The sequence below is a fragment of the Canis lupus genome, chromosome 11, assembly GCF_003254725.2.
Source record: "Canis lupus dingo isolate Sandy chromosome 11, ASM325472v2, whole genome shotgun sequence".
Lineage (NCBI taxonomy): Eukaryota > Metazoa > Chordata > Mammalia > Carnivora > Canidae > Canis > Canis lupus.
In genome coordinates this window covers 20,587,628-20,610,775 of record NC_064253.1, presented here as the reverse complement: position 1 = coordinate 20,610,775, position 23,148 = coordinate 20,587,628, and the positions used below count along the sequence as shown (strand labels likewise).

Genomic DNA, 23,148 nt, shown 5'->3' with positions numbered 1-23,148 from the left:
TCCCAGTGCTAAACCACTTTTTATCCTCTTACCCTGAATTTTTTTTTTCTTTAGAGTATTTACACTCATAGGACATTGCTTTTGTTCATTGTTTGTAGAAAGCGCCACGTGTGCAAGGACTTTATTTTTTCAATGCTCTATCCTCACTTTTTAAAACATTTTATATAGAAGATGTGGTTTATGTATACAATGGAATATTACTCAGCTATTAGAAATGACAAATACCCACCATTTGCTTCAACGTGGATGGAACTGGAGGGTATTATGCTGAGTGAAGTAAGTCAGAGAAGGACAAACATTATATGTTCTCATTCATTTGGGGAATATAAATAAGAGTGAAAGGGAATATAAGGGAAGGGAGAAGAAATGTGTGGGAAATATCAGAAAGGGAGACAGAAGGTAAAGACTGCTAACTCTGGGAAACAAACTAGGGGTGGTAGAAGGGGAGGAGGGCGGGGGGTGGGAGTGAATGGGTGACGGGCACTGGGGGTTATTCTGTATGTTAGTAAATTGAACACCAATAAAAAAATTAATTAAAAAAAATATTCTCTGAAGAGCCAAAAAAAAAAAATTTTAGGTGCTCCGTAAATAATACCTGAAAAAAAATGAGTGGACGCCCAGAAACATACATACATATATAGCTCAAAAGGTCACGTAATTTTCAAAGAATGTGGATTTAAGGGGAAAAAATTCCATGATCTGGCACTAAAGGCTAAAATACCCTAAAGTAATTAATATTTGTAGGATCTTTTTCCAGTAAACAAAGCAGCTTTAGTTACACAGTCTCACTTGGTTCTTTTAACATCTCTATGAAATACATAAATATAGAAATAATTAACATTTATTTGAACTATATGGTTTACTATATAGTTTTCCCATTTATGGTCCCAATCTTGCCCAATTCATGCCTTTTTATTTTGTTTTCCAGATTAGTTCTGAACAGCTACATATATATATATATTATATATATATATTATATATATATATTTCCCTCATACGAAAATCTTTCTCCCTGCCTTTCCACGCAATATACCTGCACTGATCCTTCAAAAGCCAGCTCATGGGAGACAACCGGCCTCTTTCTTCTTTTCTAAACTACAGACCTACACAGGGGACGAGACACACCACCTCCCCATCCGTAGCTTACCCCAAAGGCTGCCCCAGAAGACCTCCAGGCCTCACTGGCTCCGCCCACGCAGGCGGACGCCGGGGTCGAAGTCCCCGCCCCTTCCGAGGAGTTTCCCAAAACCCCGCGCGGCAGTGCTCAGCCGCGCTAAGATGGCGACTCCCATGCATCGGCTCATAGCTCGGAGACAAGCGTAAGTGAGGCCCCGAGTAGGGCCGCGGGGCGGGCTGGGGGCGGGGAGAAGCGCGTCAGCCGGCGGGTGAGCAGGGGCCGGGATGCGGGGCTGGTATCGGATCTTCCGTGTGGACGGGCGGAGGGTGGTCGTGCCTCTCACTTGTTGCTGCTCCACAGGGGCTCGGCCCGGGTGATAAGTTTGGTGTCCAAGGGCTAGTGATTGCGTGGAAGATGACTGCGTAAGGTCCACGGGGCGGGACCCAGGTTGCGGGGTGGGTGAGTGTGTGTTGGGGGGAGGGTCTGAAGAGAGCCCAGCGTTTGCTTTCCGCGCTGGAGACGCCGAGGAGTTGGGCACTAAGTGGCGTATGCCCCTTGGCCCCCCCAGCCGCCCACCCTGTGCGTGGCCGGAGGAAGCCTAAAGGGACCCCTTCCGCTCTCACCGACGTAAACCTTAGCTTGCTCTGCAGCTTCCAGCCCAGCTGGCTTTTCCTACCCCCCTTCCTATCGCCTTCCCTAGAAGCAGCCTGACCACAATGCCGGTTTTCCGCCCGAGTTATTTTCTCGCTTTCTGCCATTTATTCTCTTCAATAAATAACTGATTCATCATCTGTTTCTCGCTGTCAGATTTTGGGTGTGAAGAAAAAGAGGTGTTCAAGATAGGAATCTCTGCTTTCAGGAAAGTTACATTCCATTCGTTAAGAGTCGATAAACTGAACATTTTAAGTAAATACAGTTGGTGTTAAGAGCTTTGAAGGAAATAAGAGGTGATGGAAAGAAAGGCCCAGGTTACATTGGTAGGACTGGAAAGACATCCCTGAAGAGGTGGCGTTTAAACAGATTGAAAGTGTGAGAAAAGAGCCAGACGTGAGAACATTTGGGGGAAAAGCATTAGACGGTACCATAATTCCTTTGAGACAGGAAAGAATTTTAGTTTTGGGTGTTTTTGTTTGTTTGTTTGTTTTTAAGATGTATTTATTTATTAATTTATTAATTTATTTATCTATGATAGACACAGAGAGAGAAAGAGAGAGGCAGAGACACTGGCAGAGGGAGAGGCAGGCTCCATGCACGGGGAGCCCGACACGGGATTCGATTCCGGGTCTCCAGGATCAGGCCCTGGACCAACGGCAGGCGCCAAACCGCCGAGCCACCCCAGGAAGTGGCGGGGTGGGGGAGGGGGAGTAGTTTCTTAAACTGGCTATACAGCCAGTTTGGAGCTAAACATGAGGCTGGATCCCTGACCCTGAGATGATGACCTAAGTGGAAATCAAAGAGTTCACTGCATAACTGACTGAGCCATCCAGGCTCCCCAAGAACGTTAGTTTATAAGAACTGAAAGCTGGCGATAATAGCTGGTGACCAAGAGACTGTGGCACAAGAAGTGCCATGGACACATAATGCAGGTATTGTCCAAAATGCCCCTGTACTGTAAAGCGTTTTTTCTTCTACCCCCCTGCACACCTTAACAATCTGCCATTTTTTCATTCTCTTAGCATTTCATGCTGTTACCATTTGCAAGTCCATAACATATCACTCATAGTCTGCTTGCATATATATGTGTGTGTTTCTTTTTACATTTCTGTTTTTTATTTTTTATTGTTGTTTTTCCTTCTCTTCTCTCCATCAGATTCTACCTTTCACACCTAATGAAGAGTTCTTTGAGCATCAAGATGAAGACCTAGGGAGTCAGAGTAGTATGCCTGGTGGAGAAGGCTTTGAAGTCAGACAATTCTAAGGTTATGAATAGAGTGAATTTAACAATAGGTGTGCTACATTGGGTTTCCAGGGTCTCTAACACTCAGATTTGTTCTTTTGAGTGTTAGTTCCACACTTGGATAGGTTCATTCCGTTGGTCTCAAGATGGCTCACTATCTCTGGTCCTTTATATCCTCTCAACTTCAACTTGATAGCATATCATTTGTCTAGATTGAATCATGTCTATGGGATTGTGATGCTCTGATTTGCAGATCTCATTCTTTTACCAGCACAATTGGATGGATCTCTATAAACCAATGATAAGCTAGATAGGTAGTTAAAATAGATAATAATTTTAAATTATTTTAAATTTTAAAATAGATAATAATTTGCCACTACGGTGACAAAACCAAGCAATGTCCACTTAAATATGAAGTGAAAGACTTTTAGCATCTAAAGAGTATTGCTATTATTTCAGAAGTAATAGAAAGTTGAACAAATACTGTTTTTCTATGGAATGCCTGTATTTTGTACATGAGCTACACAGAAAAATAAAAGACAAATCTTACCTCTAGGAGCTTCTTGTCTTGTTGGCAAGAAAACAAATGGTGTATAATAAAAGTAGTCATGGTATACAGAGTAAATCCTCAGGGAGTTGGAGAAGGAGACTTTTAGCATTTAGGGGAATCTGGTAGAGTTTGGGGAATATTTTGGGGGGAGAAACAAGAGGAACCATTACTTATCATTTTGTGTTCATCAGAAAGTTTTAATGTTATTTATAAAAGGCACATATTACTTCCATAATAACAAGTTTTAAACTTTTTTTTTTTTTAATTGGTTATAAGAAGTTGAGAAAGTACTGTTGTTCTTTTTTTAAGACTCTGGACTAGTAGAGGGGAGGGAGGAAATAAAAGAGAAAAAAAAAGAGAGAGAGAGAGAGAGAGAGAGCCTAAATTTGAACTTCTTATTCAGCAGATCTTTCAGGGAGTTAACTTTAAATCAATTGAAATGAAATTACTTTCAGTTTGTTAATTGTAATTACATCTGCTTATATGTAAGTAAATTGTAGAATCTTGGCACTATCTGGGGTCATTTCTTCTGCTAAACCTTCCACTGGATTCCAGTACTGTCTTCATCATCCAGGGGAATTATCTAACTTTAGCTTGAGGACCTTCAGGAAGGACATACTTACCTCCTAAAGTAGCCCGTTAGCTTTTTCAAATCTGTCAAAAAGTTTATGTGGAACTGAAGGGAAAATAATATTTATGAAGCTAAACCCCGCTCCTTTCTAATTTCCTAGGTTTGGACCTAAACTGTGGTTTCAGTTAATTAAAAACCCTAGGTGTTGGATGCATGGGTGGTTCAGTCAGGTAAGCATCTGCTTTCAGCTCAGGTCATAATCGCAGAGTCCTGGGATCGAGCCCCATGTCCGGCTCCCTGCTCAGTGGAGAGTCTGCTTCTCCCTCACCATCTTCCCCTCTTCCACATTATGTGCTCGCTCTCTTGCGCGCGCTCTCTCTCTCTCTCTCTCTCTCAAATAAATAAAATCTTTAAAAAAAAAAAAAAACCTAAGTGTTAATCAAGGTGTGATCAATTGCCATCAAGTCAGGCTTCCTCTGTCTTGTATTGATTTTCAGGACTTAAGTGTTAGACTTACTTTTACCCTTGTTAAATTTCATCTTGTTAGATTTGACACTGAGTTTTACTCTGTCAAGACCTTTTTTTTTTTTTTTTTAAGATTTTATTTATTTATTCATGAGAGACACAGAGAGCGAGAGAGGCCGAGACACAGGCAGAGGGAGAAGAAGGCCCCATGGAGGGACCCTGACATGGGACTTGATCTGGGGTCTCCAGGATCACACCCTGGGCTGAAGGCAGTGATCCACCTGATCCAGCTGAGCCACCCAGGCTGCCCTCAAGACCTTTTTGGATCTTCATTTGGTCATCTTTTGTATTAGCCCTCTCTCTTAGCTTTGTGTCGGCTACAGGTTGGATAAATAGGCACATCTGTGCCCTCCCAAGTCATTTCTAAAATGTTGAACAAGTCCAAACTGAAGACCAAGGCCTCAAGCCATCACTGGATACCTCTCTATACATTTACTTCAACCCATTAAACAGTAGTCTGTTGTCCATGATGATCAACTGATCTACCTAGTTATTCTGTTTTGTTCACAAGGATGTTGTAAGAGACTTTCCAAGATGCCTTATTGAAATTCAAATACCCAAAAGCCAATAAGGGTATTAGGTGTAATGATTTGATAGTTGGTGATCAGGGCTTTTCTTTCTGAATGGATTTAATAAATCTAGCCAGAATTTTGCCTGGAATGGATGTCAAGTTCAGTGTTCTACTTTGTGGAATCTACCTTTCTCCCCACTTTGAAAATCAAAACTGCATTTGCCTACTTCCAGTCTTTCACTTCTGTTTGCCAGGATCTCTCAGATTACCAGCAGCAGTACAGTCATCTCACCTGGAAAATCTCTGGTATGTTTAGGGAGCAGTTACTTGGGCTGTGTGACTTAAACATATTCAGAATGGATAGAAGGGCTCTGTTACCCACCCCTCACTATCTTGGGGTTCAGTTCTACTCTTCTAATCATGCATATAATTGTGTTTGAGTGAAGACGGAAGCAAAATTAAAATAATCCTACTTTTACTCGTAGCCTACAACATCACATTGGTGGTGTGTTCACCTAGCACCCTGAATAATGAGCTATCCGTTTTTTGGTTCTTTAAAAATAGCTTTAGGGGCAGCCCCGGTGGCACAGCGTTTGGCGCCGCCTGCAGCACAGGGCGTGATCCTGGAGACCCTGGATCGAGTCCCACATCAGGCTCTCTGTATGATGCCTGCTTCTCCCTCTGCCTGTGTCTCTGCCTCTCTCTCTGTGTCTCTATGAATAAATAAATAAAATCTTTAAAAAATAAAAAAATAAAAAATAAAAATAGCTTTAAATATAGCTAAAACACAAAATAATTTGTGTTCTTGATATTTTTCTCAAGCTTCAGCTTATTTTGGTAAGGCATTTATTTATATTAGGTTTAGATGTTTCTGTTACAGGCCTTTGTTGTTGTTTTTTTTTTTAAGATTTTATTTATTTATTTATTTATTTATGAGAGACAGATAGGGAGAGGCAGAGACACAGGCAGAGGGAGAAGCAGGCTCCATGCAGGGAGCCTGACGTGGGACTTGAGCCCAGGTCTCCAGGATCACACTCTCAGCTGAAGGCGGTGCTAAACCGCTGAGCCCCCAGGGCTGCCCTGTTATAGGCCTTTGGCACTCTACTGTATTCTTTAGTTATATGTTCCTTTGAAAAATATCTTTTATGATTTGTTTTACGATTTCACATGCAATCCATGTTCATTATAGGAAAGTTGAAAATACAGATAATGAAAAAATATGCTATAATCATACCTCAAAGATAATCATTTTTACATTTTAATGTATAACCTTTCAGGTCATTTTTAACTTTTTTTTAAAAAATATTTTATTTATTTATTCATGAGAGACACAGAGAGAGAGGCAGAAGCACAGGTAGAGAAGCAGGCTCCATACAGGGAGCCCAATGTGGGACTCGATCCTGGGACCCCAGGATCATGCCCTGGGCCGAAGGCAAACGCTCAACTGCTAAACCACCCAGGCATCCCCATTTTTAACATTTTAAATGGCCTCATAGTGTTCTTTATGGATAAACAATAACTTTTGGCCATTTCCTTTGCTCTTGCATAATTATTAGGTTTACTCTTTTTTTCTTTTCTTTCTTTCTTGAGTATAGTTGACACACAATGTTATGTTACAGTTATACACTACTGATTCCACAAGTTTATACATTATGCTATGCTCCGTGCAAGTGTAGCTACCATCAGGTTTACTCTTATAAACCACATTGTATCTCCTATAATAAATATACAACTCAATTTTTGCATACATCCATTATTCTCGGTTAACTGATATAGACATTTTTAAATCCAGTTTACTGATGTTTAATTTACATTTAACAAAATTCATTTTTTTATTGAAAGAGATCATGTGTGAGCAAGTGAGGGAGGGGAGGGGCATGGGGGTGCAGAGGGAGAGAGAATCTTAAGCAAGCTCCATGCCCAGTGCAGAACCCAGTGTAGGGCTCAGTCTCATGACCCTGAGTCCATGACCTGAGCTAAATCAAGAAACAAATGCTTAACCAACTGAGCCACTCTCTTTTTATTTTTATTTTTAGATTTTTTTTATTTTTAAGTAATCTTTCCACCCATTGTGGGGCTTGAATTTATAATCCCAAGATCAAGAGTTGCATATTCTACCAACAGCCAAGGGCTCCAAAATTTATCCTTTTTAATGTACAGTTCTATGAATTCTGACAGATACCGATAGTCAGATAATCATTACCAAAATTAAGATATAGAACAATTTTATCATGAAAAATTTCTTCATGAGCCTTTGTAAGTAAACCCTTTACCCCACCCTCAGCCTCTGGAAACCACTGATTTTTTTCTGTCCCTATAATTTTACCTTTTCTAGAATGTTGTGTGAATAGAATCTATAAACCTTTTGAGTCCAGTGTCTTTCACTTGGTTAATTAATTCATTTGAGATCCACTGAAGTTCTTGCATGTATTAATAGTGCATTCTTCTTTTTTAAATTGTTTCTAATAGTATCCCATTGTATACATATACCAGTTTGTCCATTTGCCATTTGAAGGATATTTTTATTGTTTCCAGTTTGAGGTTATTTTGAATAAAACTGCTATCATGTATATTTTTCTTGTTGTTTTTGAGAGAGTTTGTGCCAGAGTGTGGGGAGGGGAGGGACAGAGGGAGAGGGAGAAACAATCTTAAGTAGACTCCACGCCCACCTTGAGCCCTATGCAGGGCTTGACCTCACAACCCTGGAATCATGACCTGAGCCAAAATCAAGAGTCAGGCAGTTAACCAGCTGAGCCATCCAGGGCCCCCCATATAGTCTTTTGTGTAAACTTAAGTTTTTCTTTTTCTTAAGTAAATAATCTAAGAGTGGATTGCTTGACCATATAGTAACTTTATTAGAAACCTTATTGGAAACTGGCAGACTTTTTCAGTTTGTCTTTTTGCACATCACAATCTGATTATTCCAGTACCAGTAGTTGAAAAGACATTTTTCTCTACCAAATTTTTCTTGCATCTTTTTTTTTTTTTTAAGATTTTATTTATTTATTCATGAGAGACAGAGAGACAGAGGCAGAGACATAGGCAGAGGGAGAAGCAGGCTCCCTGCAGGGAGCTAGATGTGGGACTCAATCCCAGGACCCCGGGATCACAACCCGAGCCGAAGGCAGATGCTCAATGCTGAGCCACCCAGATGCCCCTTTTTTGCACCTTTGTCATAAAACAGCTTCTGAAAAAAGGGTACCTTAACAGTCTTAAGTTTTCTGATCCCATGAGTATGTGTGTGTGTGTATTCATTTTTTATGAATACTTTAACTCACTGATGTTTTATAATTCAGTGTAGAGGTGTTGAACAACTTTCATCAGGGTTATCTGTATTGTAGTGGTGTTTTTTAAAATTTCAGTTGTTTTATTTCAGTTGTTTGTTGCTGGTATGTAGAAATACAATTGACTTTTGTATATTGACCTTGTATCCTGTGACTTTACTAAGTAGTTCTGTTTTAGATTCCTAGGAATTTTCCAGGTGGATAATTATCATTTATACTATCTTTTTTGATGTACATTTTTAAGATTTTTCTTCTAGTTACTAAATGGCCCTTCAGAAAGTTGGTGCAACTTATATTCTTACCAGCAGTTAAGAATATATATCTTATCATATGCAGAGTGCCATTCTTTACCTCTGCCATCAATAGGTTATCAATGTAGCAGGCATGTCCTACTATTTTAGGTATTAAAGGTCATTTCACATAAAAAGCCTATACCACTAGAACACTTCCTTAGGGCTTAGCTTAGAATATAGAAATAGAATATTGTAGGGACTCCTGGGTGGCTCAAGAAGTTAAGCGTCTGGCTTCAGCTCAGGTCATGATCCCAGGGTCCTGGGATCAGGCCCCACATCAGACTCTCTGCTCAGTGGGAAGCCTGCCTTTACCTCTCCGTGGCGCTCCCCCTATTTATGCTGTCTCTCTCTCTCTCTCTCTCTCTGTCAAATAAATAAATAAAATCTTAGGGGCGCCTGGGTGGCTCAGTGTTTGAGCATCTGCCTTTGACTCAGGGCGTGATCCCGGAATCCCGGGATTGAGTCCCATGTCAGGCTCCTTGCAAGGAGCCTGCTTCTCCTTCTGCCTACGTATCTGCCTCTCTCTGTCTGTGTGTCTCTAATGAATAAAAACATAAAATCTCTTAAAATAAATAAAATCTTAAATAAAAAAAAGAATTGTAATATTGTGAATCGGGTATCCATATGGTTAGAAAAAATGCTAATCTTATTTATTTTGAAATTATAGTTCTGCCTCATTCAGCACTCTGAAAGATTGGTATTTTTAGGGGTGATTAATTAATGGTTAAAATAGGGACACCTGAGTGGCTCAGCGGTTGAGCATCTATCTGCCTTTGGCCCAGGGTGTGATCCTGGAGTCCCAAGATTGAGTCCCACATCAGGCTCCCTGCATGGAGCCTGCTTCTCCCTCTGCCTGTGTCTCTGCCTCTGTCTCTCCATGTCTTTCATGAATAAATAAATAAATTCTTTCAAAAAGAATTAATATTTAAAATATGTCAATCGTAGATAGGCTTTAGATATTTGTGAATATTCTATTTATAACAACAGAAAACTCCACAATGCTGGTGGATAATATTTTTAATAGGTGGCATCTTAAGTTGTAAGTTTCTTAATATTGGGGCACCTGGAGGGCTCAGCCAGTTGAGCCTCTGACTCTTGTTTTCAGCTGAGGTTATAATCTCATGGGGTTGTGGAATCAAGCTCCACATTGGGCTTTGTGCTCAGTGGGGAGTCTGCTTGAAGATTCTCTCCCTCTGCCCCCTCTCCACTTGCTCCATGCATGCTCTCTTTTTTTCTTCCTCTCAGATAATAAATAAATCTTTAAAAAAATAATAAAATTGATTAAAAAAATAAGTTTCTTAATACTGGGAAAACAGCCTATGATTGGAGAAGACTTTATTTCCTTGATTCTAAGAGGCTTCCCCACACTACCAATTGTATTTTCTTTGTTAGGAAATATTGTGAAAGGCTTTGAAATGGATTTCAAAACAAAGATTACTAGGTGTCTTGTCTAATCCACTCTTCCTGGCTATGTGACTCTATAAGGGCCTATGCATCATTGTCTTTGAGCAATTTTATAACTCTAAGTTTGTAGGAAACTGGTAGAACATATTTTTACCCATAAAAATGTACAGTTGATTCTTGCAATGTAGCTATTAACTAGTTTTTAACTATCTGTAAATTCAAATATTTCAGCATTCCTGATTGCATATATATGTGTATTGTTTGAATTCTCTTTTGAACCAGTTGCACCATCTTACTGATTCCTTTATTAATGATTAAATAAAACCTTTAACATATGTTTGTTTTATATATATTTGTATGAGAGTCATGATTTTGCACTTTTTACAAGTTATCTTTGTTTCTGAATTTACTATTTCTGCAGTGCATCTTATTTTTTTTAATGAATTTATTTTTTATTAGTGTTCAATTTGCCAACATATAGAATATCACCCAGGGCTCATCCCGTCAAGTGCCCACCTCAGTACCCGTCACCCAGTCACCCCCACCCCCCGCCCACCTCCCCTTCCACCACCCCTAGTTCGTTTCCCAGAGTTAGGAGTCTTTCATGTTATGTCTCCTTTTCTGATATTTCCCACTCATTTTTTCTCCTTTCCCCTTCATTCCCTTTCACTATTTTTATATTCCCCAAATGAATGAGACCATATGTTGTTTGTCCTTCTCCGATTGACTTATTTCACTCAGCATAATACCCTCCAGTTCCATCCACATTGAAGCAAATGGTGGGTATTTCTCGTTTCTAATGGCTGAGTAATATTCCATTGTATACATAAACCACATCTTCTTTATCCATTCATCTTACAATGGACACTGAGGCTCCTTCCACAGTTTGGCTATTGTGGACATTTCTGCATTGCATCTTATAATTCTGTATATGTTAAATGTGTTAGTGGTAGCTTTTGCCTCAAAAGCTAATATTAAGGCCATAGAGTGTTTTATTATTGTTGCTCTTAAAAATTCACTATGACATTAGATACTCAGATAAGGCCTGAGGGGCACCTAAGTGGTTCCAGAGTCCTGGGGTCAAGCCCCACATCAGGCTCCCTGCTCAATGGGGAGCCTGCTTCTCCCTGTGCCCCTCACCCCACTTGTGCTTTCTCTCACTCTCTTTCCATCTCTCAAATAAATAAAATCTTAAAAAAAAAAAAGATAAGATCTGAAATTACAGTCATGGGTTTGGCAGTTGCTTGGTAACATTTAAGAACTATTACTAAACAAAAACCTGAGTCTTTATTATCTTTTTTTTTTTAATTTTTTTAAAATTTATTTATGATAGTCACACAGAAAGAGAGATCGAGGCAGAGACATAGGCAGAGGGAGAAGCAGGCTCCGTGCACCGGGAGCCCGACGTGGGATTCGATCCCGGGTCTCCAGGATCACGCCCTGGGCCAAAGGCAGGTGCTAAACTGCTGCGCCACCCAGGGATCCCTATTATCTTTTAATATTACATCTACTGACATAGTTTTTCTTCACTTGTAACCTTATTTCTTCATATGAGAATTAATTTAAATTTTGGACACATGCTAAAACTAAATTATTGTCAAGATTACAGAACCTGGCCCACAATGCAGGAATTAATTAATGAAAAAGCCCATAATAAGCAATATATGTTCTCTTAAACACTTGACTATTTCAGCAATCATTCATTTTACAAATATCTACTGAACACCAATTATGTATTCTCCAGGGATAAAAGAGGTGACTGCTATCAGTCAAAATTAAGAACCCAGCAACTTATCATGCAACCATGGTATGAGAAAATTTAAAGTTCCTTGTATTATTATTCCACACAATTGATTAGCCTAATATGTAGATTGACATAATAACTGCCAATTAATTGTGTATTACGTACGCCAGATGCCTTACTGCTTGCTATATACACATCCCAGTCTATAGAGTGAGGATAATGCTTTCAAACTCACTGAGTTGTTATGGAGATTGGATGTGATTATGCATAGCTGATACTTAGTTAAATTCCTGGCACCCAGTAAGTATAAGCCATGATTATACTTTGATGATTTTGCATGATTCTCACAATAACCTAGTAATGTAGGTATTGCTACATTTCTTTTCTTTTTTTTTAATTTTATTTATTTATTCATGAGAGACATAGAGAAAGAGAGAGAGGCACAGACACAGGCAGAGGGAAAAGTAGGCTCCATGCAGGGAGCCTGACGTGGGACTTGATCCCGGGTCTCCAGGATCACGCCCTGGGCTGAAGGCGGCGCTAAACCACTGAGCCACCCGGGCTGCCCTATTACTACTTTCTTAGAAGAGGAGGAAACTAATGTTCCAAAATCACTTTGCCAAAGAGCCTACAGCTATGTGGTGAAAGAGCCAAGATTTTTAAAAATCTTTATTGTGAAATACAACACATATACAAAAAAGTTCAAACAACATAATTATGACACTTAACACATTATTATAAAGGGATAATTCCATGTGACTACCACCCAGATCGAGTAATAAAATTGCCAATATGCCAGAAAGCCTTTAAGGCCTTTGCCAGTCATGACTTCCTACCTCCTTCCCAAAGGAAACCAGTGACCCAACATTTATGGTAGTTTTTCCCTTGCTTTTCTTTGTGCTTTTACCATCTTACTATGCACAGGAGTTTAATTTTTCCTGTCTTTGAACTTTATACAGAATCAGACAATTTGGATTCTTTTGAATAATCTGGCTTCTTAGATCTAAGATCTATACAAGTTAAACTATAAAATTTGTTCATTTTTAATACTGTATTTCACTGTAGTCTATGCCATAAATTATCCACTCTACTTCAATGTTACTTCCAATTTTTTTAAATTATTTTTATTTATTTTAAAGATTTCTATTTATTTATTCATGAGAGACACAGAGAGACAGAGACAGAGACACAGGCAGAGGGAGAAGTAGGCTCCACGCAGGGAGCTGAACGCGGGACTCAATCCTGGGTCTCCAGGATCATGACCTGGGCTGAAGGCGGCGCTAAACTGCTGAGCCACCTGGGCTGCCCTGTTACTTCCAGTTTTGAGGATTATGCTGTTACGAATATTCTTACAGTTCTTCCTCTTCCCTTCTTGAACAAGTTATGCCTAAAGCTATTAAGTAGTGTGGAACAGGGTAGGCTTTCATGCAGAGGGTTGACTTGGCATTGGAGTACTGGGACTGAAGTGGGGATAAGGAAGGGATCTATAATGTCAGCAGGATTGGAGGGCAAGATCCAAGGTAGGGTATGAGATCCCAAGCGAGGTGAGGAAGGTGTCCACACAGGAGCAATTTAGCATAAGTTGTCACCCTAATGGAAAGAACATCTACATAAGGGAGGGGAGGTGTAATTTGGTGTGAAGTGTCAGCCTAAGTGGAAAGAAAAATGTGACTCTAAATGTTATTAGGGCTCCATCAGTCTGATTTCAGGCTGGTACAGGGAAAGTAGATAAGCCTGAAATATTTTGTTGTACCAGAAAACAAAAAAGTGCCTCCCAAATGAAGCCGTGTCAAAAGAATACAGAATCCAACTTAAAAGGATTCCTTTCCACTGACCACATCTAGGACAATCTGAGTATCAAAATAAATTGTGGTAATGGATCGTAAGTCATTGAATAAAATTTACTGAATAAAATAGAAAAATATGAGTTCAAACTGATAAATGAATAAATGAACTAAAAATTTAATGGGCAGGATATTTATGTACTTTATACCAACCCACAAAACAGTTATTAGTTGTTATATTAGTTTTCACTTACAGTTGTATGACAAATCCAGAACTTAGTGGCTTCTGACAAAATATATTTTCTCAGTTTCTCTGGGTTAGGAATCCAGGAATGACTTAGCTGAGGGTTCTAACTCATGTTCTCCCTTGTCCTGGTCAGGATGTTGCAAGGGACTGCAGTCATCCAAAGGCTTCACCAGGACTGCAAGACCTTTTTCCAGGATAGCTCATTCATGGGACTATTGGCAGGAGACCTCAGTTTCTCACTGTGTGGGCTGTTCAAGTGTCTGCATGACATGGCAGTTAGATAACTTAATCTTCAAAGTCATACTCCATTACTCTGCTTTATTCTGTTAGAAGCAAGACACTAAGTCTAAGCCCCATTCAAGATAAGGGGAATTAGGGCTCTACCTCTTGAAGTAAGGAGTATCAAAGAATTTGTGAACATTAATTTAAAACCACCACAATTGGGCAGCCCCGGTGGCACAGCGATTTAGAGCCGCCTGCAGCCCGGGGTGTGATCCTGGAGACCCGGGATCGAGTCCCACGTCGAGCTCCCTGCATGGAGCCTGCTTCTCCCTCTGCCTGTGACTCTGCCTTTCTCTCTCTCTCTCTCTCTGAATAAATAAATAAAATTAAAAAAAAAAAGAAATGTAGTAATACCTCTCCTTAATCAGGAGATCAAAGTGCAATAATAAGACAAATTGTAGTCTTTTGTCACCTGGTAGGAATACAGTGAGGACAGCACACTTCTGTTATATTTCTGTCAAAGATGCATGGCCAGAATCTAATCATGTAGAGATATCAGATATGGTAGTTGACCTTCAAAATGACCCCCAATGATCCCTGCCTTCTGGTATTCACACTCTTGTGTAGTTTCCTCCCACATTATACTAGGGTTGGTCTGTGTGACGATTAGAATACTGCAAAAGTGATGGTATGTCATTTCTAAACTTAGGTTATAAAAGACTGACTTCATTCTTAAGTTGTCTTGGTCACTCCCTCTGGAGAAAGCCATGTTATGAACAGCCCTATAAAGAGGACAACAGGCAGGGAACTGAAGCTTCCTACTGAGAGCTCTATAAGTGAGCTTAAAAGCAACTTGAAGCATGTTCTACAAATAAGCTGGCCAAGGGACGACTGGTTGGCTCAGGGTGTGATCTCGGGTCTTGAGATCAAGTCCCACATCGGGCTCCCTGCAAGGAGCCTGCTTCTCCCTCTGCCTGTGTCTCTGTCTCTCTGTGTGTGTCTCTCATGAATGAATAAATAAAATCTTAAAAAAAAAAAAAAAAAAAAGAATTGGGCAGCCCGGGTGGCTCAGCGGTTTAGCGCCACCTTTGGCCCAGGGTGCAATCCTGGGGACCCGGGATCAAGTCCCACATCGGGCTCCCTGCATGAAGCCTGTTTCTCCCTCTGCCTGTGTCTCTGCCTCTCTCTCTCTCTCTGGGTATCTCATGAATAAATAAAATCTTAAAAAAAAAAAAAAAAGAATTGTGAGTTGATAAGTCATCAGGTTGGCAACTTACAAATGGTTCAGGAAAAATAGTTCTTTGAATGATACTTACAAATTTTCTATAAGGTTATGATTCTTTAAAAAATTTTAAGAGCTACATAAAGGAAACCAATATTCTTAAACATGTTATCTGGTATAGCTGTGCATTGATTCCGTGCTTTTGTTTTTGTTTTGAGAGTGCTTACACGATGGGGGGTGGCTGAGAAGGGGCAGAGGAAGAGGGAGAGAGAGAATCTTAAGCAGGCTCCACACCCAGTATGGAGCTTGCCCCAAGGGTCCATCTCACAACCCTGAGATCCTGACCTAAGCCACCCAAGTGGTACTGCAGTGATTTCTATTATTATATAAATAAATACTTATAAGTAGAATTGCTGAATCATGGAGTGTGCATCTCTTCAACTATAGTAAATTTTTTTCAAAATGGTTGTACTAGTTTGCATTCATCCTCACAATGTGTGGGTGTATGTCCCTCTTGCTATGTATTCTTGCTAACATTTGCTATCATCAGTTTTTAATTTTAGTCTTTCTGGTACCTGTTGGGTAGTTTCTTCAGGGTGTTTTGTTTTTCAGGTATTTATTTGTTTGAGAGAGAAAGCTCACATGCAAGAGAGGGACAGGCAGAGGGAGAGGGGAAAGAGTATCAAGCAGACTCCACACTGAGCTTGGAGCCTGACTTAGGGCTCAATCTCACAACCCTGAGATCACGATCTGAATGGAAACCAAGAGCTGGACTGTATTCCATATACAATTGGTTTATTCTTAGGGTATAACTCTTCAGAGACCTAATTCTGGATAGTTTGTCTTCCTAGCTTTTTGTAAGTGAGGTTTATCCTGTTAAGTTGGGCAAACATTCCCAGCACAAAAATTCACTTAAATACAGAGATGGCTACTTGTTCTTTGCCCCATTGTTAGTTCTTTGATGCCTCAAGCAGATTATTAAAAATGTTTTGACATTCTTTTCTATTTCTGAGCTATCTAGTCTGCCATTACTAGATTGGAATTAAGGAATGAAGATCTGAACTCAGTTCTGTCTAACTTTGAAGGTCCATGTACTTATTATACTGCCTTGTGACTAAATCTAACACAATAAACAATTTAAAGTATAAAAATATTTTTACTTTTGACCTAAAAATGTTCATATTTTTATATTTTCAAGGTAAAAAATGTCAAGTCAAAATTTTAAGGCCTGTGTTCTTTTTTTTTTTTTTTCCTCTGTAGTGAAGCAAATAAACAACATGTAAGATGTCAGAAATGCTTGGAATTTGGACATTGGACTTATGAATGCACCGGAAAAAGAAAATACTTGCATAGGCCTTCAAGAACAGCAGAACTAAAGAAAGCTTTAAAAGAAAAAGAAAACAGATTATTATTATTGCAACAAAGGTAAGTTGGCCTGTGGTTTCCAAAGGAGTATTATTTATTGATAGAGTTTATTCATCAACTAAATGGCTCATGGTGGTTATCCAGATTTAGATTATACTGTTAGCTAATGTCTAATGAGTGCTTACTAATGTGCCAGGCTGTGTATTAAGCTCTTATAAGTGTTAACTTGTTTAAGCATCACCTCTGTACCATTAAAGTATGTGCCATTCTCCCCATTTTACATGTGGAGAACCTGGGGCCTAGAGAAGTTGAGTTACTTGTCAGTGTCACACAGCCAGTAAGTGGGAAAATTAAGTGTTGAACCAGCCAGTCCATGCTCTTTATCACTTTGCTTTGTTGACTCAGCTGCCAGTGAAATGGCAGCAAGAATCCTACAAGGTAGATGATATGAGCTGTTAGCCGTAAAGATAAAATGGCCAGTTATTTTACCAGCAAAATGGTTTATTTGGGAATAGCAGAGGAATTGCAATCCAAGACAAGCAAACTGTGGCAAGCTATAGGCAAGTCCAGAGAAAAGACAGGGGCTTGGTTTTGTTGAGGAAAAGAGGAAATTGGGAAAGGTGAGTGAGAGTTCAAGCTTCTCGTTGGATGACTGTGACAGTTTCTCATGGGCTGTTTTTATTTGCGAGGCAAGAAGAAAATTTTCCTTCCTCCTGCTGGAATAGTAAATTAAGCTTCTTCCTCCTGAGGAGCAAGGTACTGGTCTCTGTGTGGGGGTCTGCACTTGTGGATGGAAGGTAGTGTGTGAGTGCTCCCCCTTCAGGGCTTCCCAAGTCCACTTTAGATACCATTCCCTTTATCTTCACAGAGCTGATCTGGAAAGATATCCAAGATACTTAAGACTATAAACAAAGGTAGAGAACAGAATATATATATATGTGTATGTGTGTAATATTTCTATTATTTATGTTAAAAAAGAAAAAAGGAATAATAGAATTTTTTTTGGAAACAGAAATGATGTGTAATAGTGGCTCCTTTCTAGGAGAACTGGGTAGGAGAGAAACTGGAAATGTGTTATTACTCTTTTGTGTCCTTTGAATGAAGCTTTGAATAAAGCTCTTAAAATTGCTATGAATTAAGTAAGTAAACATGTTTTAGAAACTGAAATAGGAAGGTGTCAGGTGTACACAGTGCTATAGATTACAAGCAGCATCTTCATGAGTACTGTAGTATAGTACTACATATATATATATATAAAATAGTGTCTGAAACAGGTAGACTTGTCAGGCAGTGATCTCCCAGTTAGTGGACATGATGGTTCTTCAGAGCTTGTGCAGAAATAGACAGGTAATCAATTTTTTGGGTCATCAACATTCATATATAATTTTTCCAAAAATAAATTTATGTTAGTACTTTCCTGCTCATCCTCCTTTTCTACTTCCCTTTTCTTCATGTATAAAAATTTAGACATTTTTGAAATACTGGTGTTTGTACTAAGAAAGTAGATAGCTCTAATTATTGGGAATAAATTCTTTTGTAATTTTTTTCCCAGCAAAATTGAAGAAAGACCTAATTGAGCTACCAATTTAAAAGTATTTTTTAGGGGTGACTGGGTGGCTCAGTCAATTAAGCATCCAGCTCTTGATTTTGGCTCAGGTCATGATCTCAAGATCATGAGATCAAGCCCTGCATTGGGCTCCATAAAAGGTATAGGGCCTGCTTAAGATTCTCTCTCTCCCTCTCCCTCTCACCCTCCCCCCCAATAATAAATAATAAATAAAAGTATTTTTTTAAGATATTATTTATTTACTTTATCATGAGAGACCCAGAAAGAAAAGCAGAGACATAGGCAGATGGAGAAGCAGGCTCCATGCAGGGAACCTGATGTGGGAGTCGATCCCGGGACTCCAGGATCATGCCCTGGGCCCGAAGGTAGGCGCTAAACCTCTGAGCCACCCAGGGATCCCCAATAAAACTATTTTTTAATGATTCATCTTTGTGACTTGTGGACCACATCATCGGAGATATTCAAACAGTGACATCACTACAACAATACTCTATTTCCATCTATCTATTTAGGGTAAGAAGGTTTCTTAGGGTTAAATCTATAAACGTTAAATACAGGAATTGAATTAATGCTGAACATTGTCACAATCTAGCAGTAAGATCCAGAGATACATGAGCTAGAAAAACAATCGATGCATTTCAAATAAATTTACTTTGATGTGTGATAATTATTAAAATGTGTAATGTATTCCTATATTATTTTAATCAATTACATAGTAATATTAGTAATGGCAACTCAATTCAGAATTTTATTTTTTAGAAAGGGAGTAAGAGAGGGGCAGAGGGAGAGGGAGAGGCAGGTTATAACAAGAATTACTGGGCTCCGTACATGCCACAAAAGACAGAGTGTTTCTCCAGTGAAAGACAGTTTGGGGGATAGCTGAAGGGTTTATATGAACTGTGTATAATCACTTTATTAACAGGAGCTTCCCCCTCTCTCCCTTCATGTTTATCAGCATCGGAGAAACTAATGTAGAAAGGAAGACCAAGAAAAAAAGGTATGTGTGGCTTTAGGAGTATTATGTGGATAATAAATAATACTAGTGAGAGGAATGGGAAGAATGCTTTAAAAATAATTGTGATAAAGTTTGGATCTGAAGTCTCTTGTTTGTCATTCCTGATTAAGTATCATCCTTATTTCATGATCTGTTCCTCTCTTTACCCAACTGGACCTTTCTGCCTTCACTTTTTTTTCTCCAGCTTTCCAGAGGCTTTCTCCCTGGAAATAGTAAATAATTTCTCTTAAAAATCTCCTATATTAGAATAGGAAATATTATTAGACTGGTAAGAAATTGTTGACCAGCTATATCTGATTCAAAGTAAAGATGTTGAAACACCATGCTACCTGAGGTTTAAGAAAGCCCAGTTGTTCCACTGCAACTTTATTCTAACATTATTCTTCCTGGATCATAGTACAGTAGGAGTACTTATCTTGAATTCTGTCCAAGATAGTTAAAGTGCCAAAGTAAAGGACATTGTGGTTGCCACGGGATTTCTACAGTTATGCAATCCCCAGCGCTTCGGGTCTAGTGATTCCATACTAGCAGAGCTTCAGTGTATGTAATCGCTTCCCCATGAAATTGCTCTCCAACAATCTGTTAGGTGTCAGCTTCCTGTGCGTGTAACTCCTCACTGTCTACTAGGTCTAAGAGTGTAACCAGTTCCAGCAGCAGTAGCAGCGACAGTTCAGCCAGTGATTCTTCATCAGAGAGTGAAGAAACGTCTACCTCATCCTCCTCAGAGGACAGCGACACTGATGAAAGCTCCTCCAGTTCCTCATCTTCATCCTCCTCCACAAGCTCTTCCTCGTCCTCTGATTCAGACTCAGATTCCAGCTCTTCCAGTAGCAGCAGCACCAGCACAGAGAGCAGCTCTGAGGATGAACCACCAAAGAAGAAGAAAAAGAAATAGAACGCCATCTCTCTTGTACTGCTGGACTCAAAAAATTAATGTGACTTTCGAAAGGGGTATTTAGACTACATTAAGGCCATATAGGGTAACCAGTCAAAATTACTGGAGTTCAAAAATTTCTAAATGTTTTACATCAGAAGAGCATAAAGAGTATTAATAATGGATTATATATAAGACTTTTTTTATTTTAAGAGTAAATCTTGTTTTTCTTTTTTATTTTTAATATATATCTCTAAAACTTAATCAAAGCTGAATCCAGTAAATCTGTTTTGGGGATGAGACTTATCTTTTCTCCCTGTGAGATAATTGCCATCCTTTGTTATATGTTAGTGCTATGTACCAGACATATTTTCAGGATAATGCATCAGAATATCTGGCAGTGAATTTCTTTTTTTTTTTTTTTTTGGCAGTGAATTTCTAATGCTTTTGGCTGTGTGTTATTATATAAGATTTAATACATTGTTACTATAAAATTAGAAGTGTTCCTCTTAAAAATTGTGCCCTATTTTTATGTTTATGTTCAGAAAGTTATTCTGACTTCTTGTCCTAAATGAAAAGCTCAAGGAACCTGTTATTATATTTATACCTTTTGGATGGTACAAATGTCAAGTTATTGTGTTATATCATCCATTTTCTTCTGGCTCTTAGAGTTACTCTTTTTTTTTTTTTTTTTTTTTTTTAAGTTCGTGCTGGGCTCGAACTCACAACCCTGTGATCAAGACTTGAGCTGAGATCAAGAGTCAAATGCTTAACTGAATGAGCCACCCAGGTATCCTGTAAAGTTACTCTTTTTCTGAGGAAAATCAATCAGAAGAACCTAAAAAGGAACCAAAATTCTGAAACTACTTAGGAGTCTAATCTTGGTGCCTTTTGATAAATTCTGTGTATTAGAAAAGAGTCATTTAAAAGCCTAACTTAAGGAAAAGTGATACAAGTATCTTTGTGTTGTTATGCTATAAAAGGTAGGAGAGGAAAAAATAGGTACAAAGGTAATTTTAACAGAGAATTAGGGCAATGTTGGTTGCCTTTTATTAAGTTTTTCTAAGCTTTCATAAGGATTGCCTTTTACCATTTTTGCAATTGTGGTATAAGTTTATATGGCAGCTGGTCATATATGACATTCTACTGCATAAATATGAATGACTTGGACTAATCTGGTGTGTTTACATAGCATATACACAGTTGAAGTGTAGCATGAAAGATTAAAAAGAAATATTGCACAATGTTTCTTAAAATACTCTGCTGTGGTGAAATTATTTTGTTTCGCATGACATCATTCTGTGATGTCTTTTAAGCTCTTTGGAAAGAGGTATCATTTGTAGAAAAATCTTGATTCGGGCTAAATATGGGTTTTTAAAACTATGAATGTTGTCTTTTTTATATTTTTATGAGAAAGTAGTAGAAAATTGCTTTTGAAAAAAATGGGCTTCTATTTAAATGTTAAAATATGTGTAACAAATGTTGTAAGTTTAAGGAGCCTGTAATTCCTTGTATGTTTTATAGAACCCTCTGCTTTCAGTGATTGTAAATAAACTCTCAAAACATCATTTCAAAGTCTCCATACAGAAGACATCAACTGACATAGATTTAATAAATAATTAAACATATTTTACAATGTTGGTCATCTCTCCGTAAGGGCATTTTTAGCAGTTAAAGAACATAGAAGAGAAAAGTGTACAGAGGTTGCAACACTTGCAATTGAATAAAACTCATCATTAGTGCTTATAAGCTTAAGCATCTATTATCTCTTTGCTGTTTTAATACGAGCTCTTATTCATTTTGAGGGTAAGGACATTTAAGTAAATTCTAATTATTTTTACTATTTAACTATTACAACTTGTCTCTGGAGAAGGGCAAGAGGTAGGAATTCTCTTCTTTTCTAGTCACACAGTTCAGTCATAACAGAATCAGTGGCAAAGTAAAGCTAATTCCAAAGAGTTTCCCCTTATCCTGCCAAAAAGTAAAGATGCAGAACTTGAGTGCCTGGCAAATGTATTAAATATATTATTTCTCGGGATCCCTGGGTGGCGCAGCGGTTTGGCGCCTGCCTTTGGCCCAGGGCGCGATCCTGGAGACCCAGGATCGAATCCCACATCGGGCTCCCGGTGCATGGAGCCTGCTTCTCCCTCTGCCTGTGTCTCTGCCTCTCTCTCTCTCACTGTGTGCCTATCATAAATAAATAAAAAAAAAAAAAAAAAAAATTAAATATATTATTTCTCAACCACAACCATATCAAGAAAAGTCATTAGATCATAGGTTTTCATTCCAAAACATGTCAGGAATACTTTATCCTGGAATTAAACTACGGTTGTAGGGGGACACCTGGGTGGCTCAGTGGCTGAGCGTCTGCCCTCAGCTCAGGGTATGATCCCAGGGTCCTAGGATTGAGTCCTGCATCGGACTCCCTGCAGAGTTCCCCCCCTGCCTATGTCTCTGCCTCTGTTAGTGTCTCTCATGAATAAATAAATAAAATATTTTTAAAAATAAAATAAAATATGGTTGTAGGCCACATGTTAGCCCTTATAATAGGGAAAAAGTGCAAACAAGGTATACTTCATAGTTTTACTTATTCTTTTAAATTTATTTCAAACTGATTGTAGATTTGCAGAAAAATTGCAAAAATGTTGCTGTTTCCATATATCCCTCACCCTGCTTCCCCTTATGTTAGCCTCATCCATAAGCATAGTTCCCATTAATATCCTTCTTCTGTTCCAGAATATCACCCAGAATATAACGGTTGCTTGTAACTCTGCTACTGTCTGTAACAGTTCCTTAGTCTTTCCTTGTCTTTCATGCACTTATCACTTTGAAAGAGTATTAATCAGTTTTTTTTTTTGTCTGATGTCCCTCAATTTGGGTTTATTTTATGTTTTCTTGTGATTGAACTGAGGTCATACTTTTTGGAAGAGTATGACCTCTATGAAGCTATGTTCTC

The 23,148-nt window shown here is 38.8% G+C and overlaps 2 protein-coding genes across 8 annotated transcripts in view; one reads left to right on the top strand and one right to left on the bottom strand.

Moving 5' to 3' along the window:
• The window catches only part of HSPA4 (heat shock protein family A (Hsp70) member 4), a 71,016-nt gene extending 69,720 nt beyond the window's left edge, over positions 1-1,296 (bottom strand). Inside the window, exon 1 of the mRNA XM_025433105.3 lies at positions 1,148-1,296. Within this exon, the coding sequence (XP_025288890.1) occupies positions 1,148-1,296 (149 nt within the window). The remainder of the gene's footprint in view (positions 1-1,147) is intronic.
• ZCCHC10 (zinc finger CCHC-type containing 10) lies at positions 1,229-21,820 on the top strand. 7 transcript variants are annotated; one of them, XM_025433111.3, is made up of 6 exons: positions 2,411-2,703; positions 2,928-3,036; positions 4,296-4,365; positions 16,632-16,796; positions 19,226-19,300; positions 19,946-21,820. In XM_025433111.3, exons 3-6 carry the CDS (start codon positions 4,349-4,351, stop codon positions 20,211-20,213), a joined length of 525 nt encoding a protein of 174 aa, XP_025288896.1. In that variant the 5' UTR covers positions 2,411-2,703; positions 2,928-3,036; positions 4,296-4,348; the 3' UTR covers positions 20,214-21,820. The 7 variants fall into 7 exon arrangements, with proteins under 7 accessions (XP_035552953.1, XP_025288894.1, XP_025288895.1 ...); XM_049116071.1 differs by having other exon boundaries at positions 2,427-2,703; positions 19,259-19,300; XM_025433110.3 differs by lacking the exons at positions 2,411-2,703; positions 2,928-3,036 and adding an exon at positions 1,256-1,319.
• Positions 21,821-23,148: the final 1,328 nt, after the last annotated feature.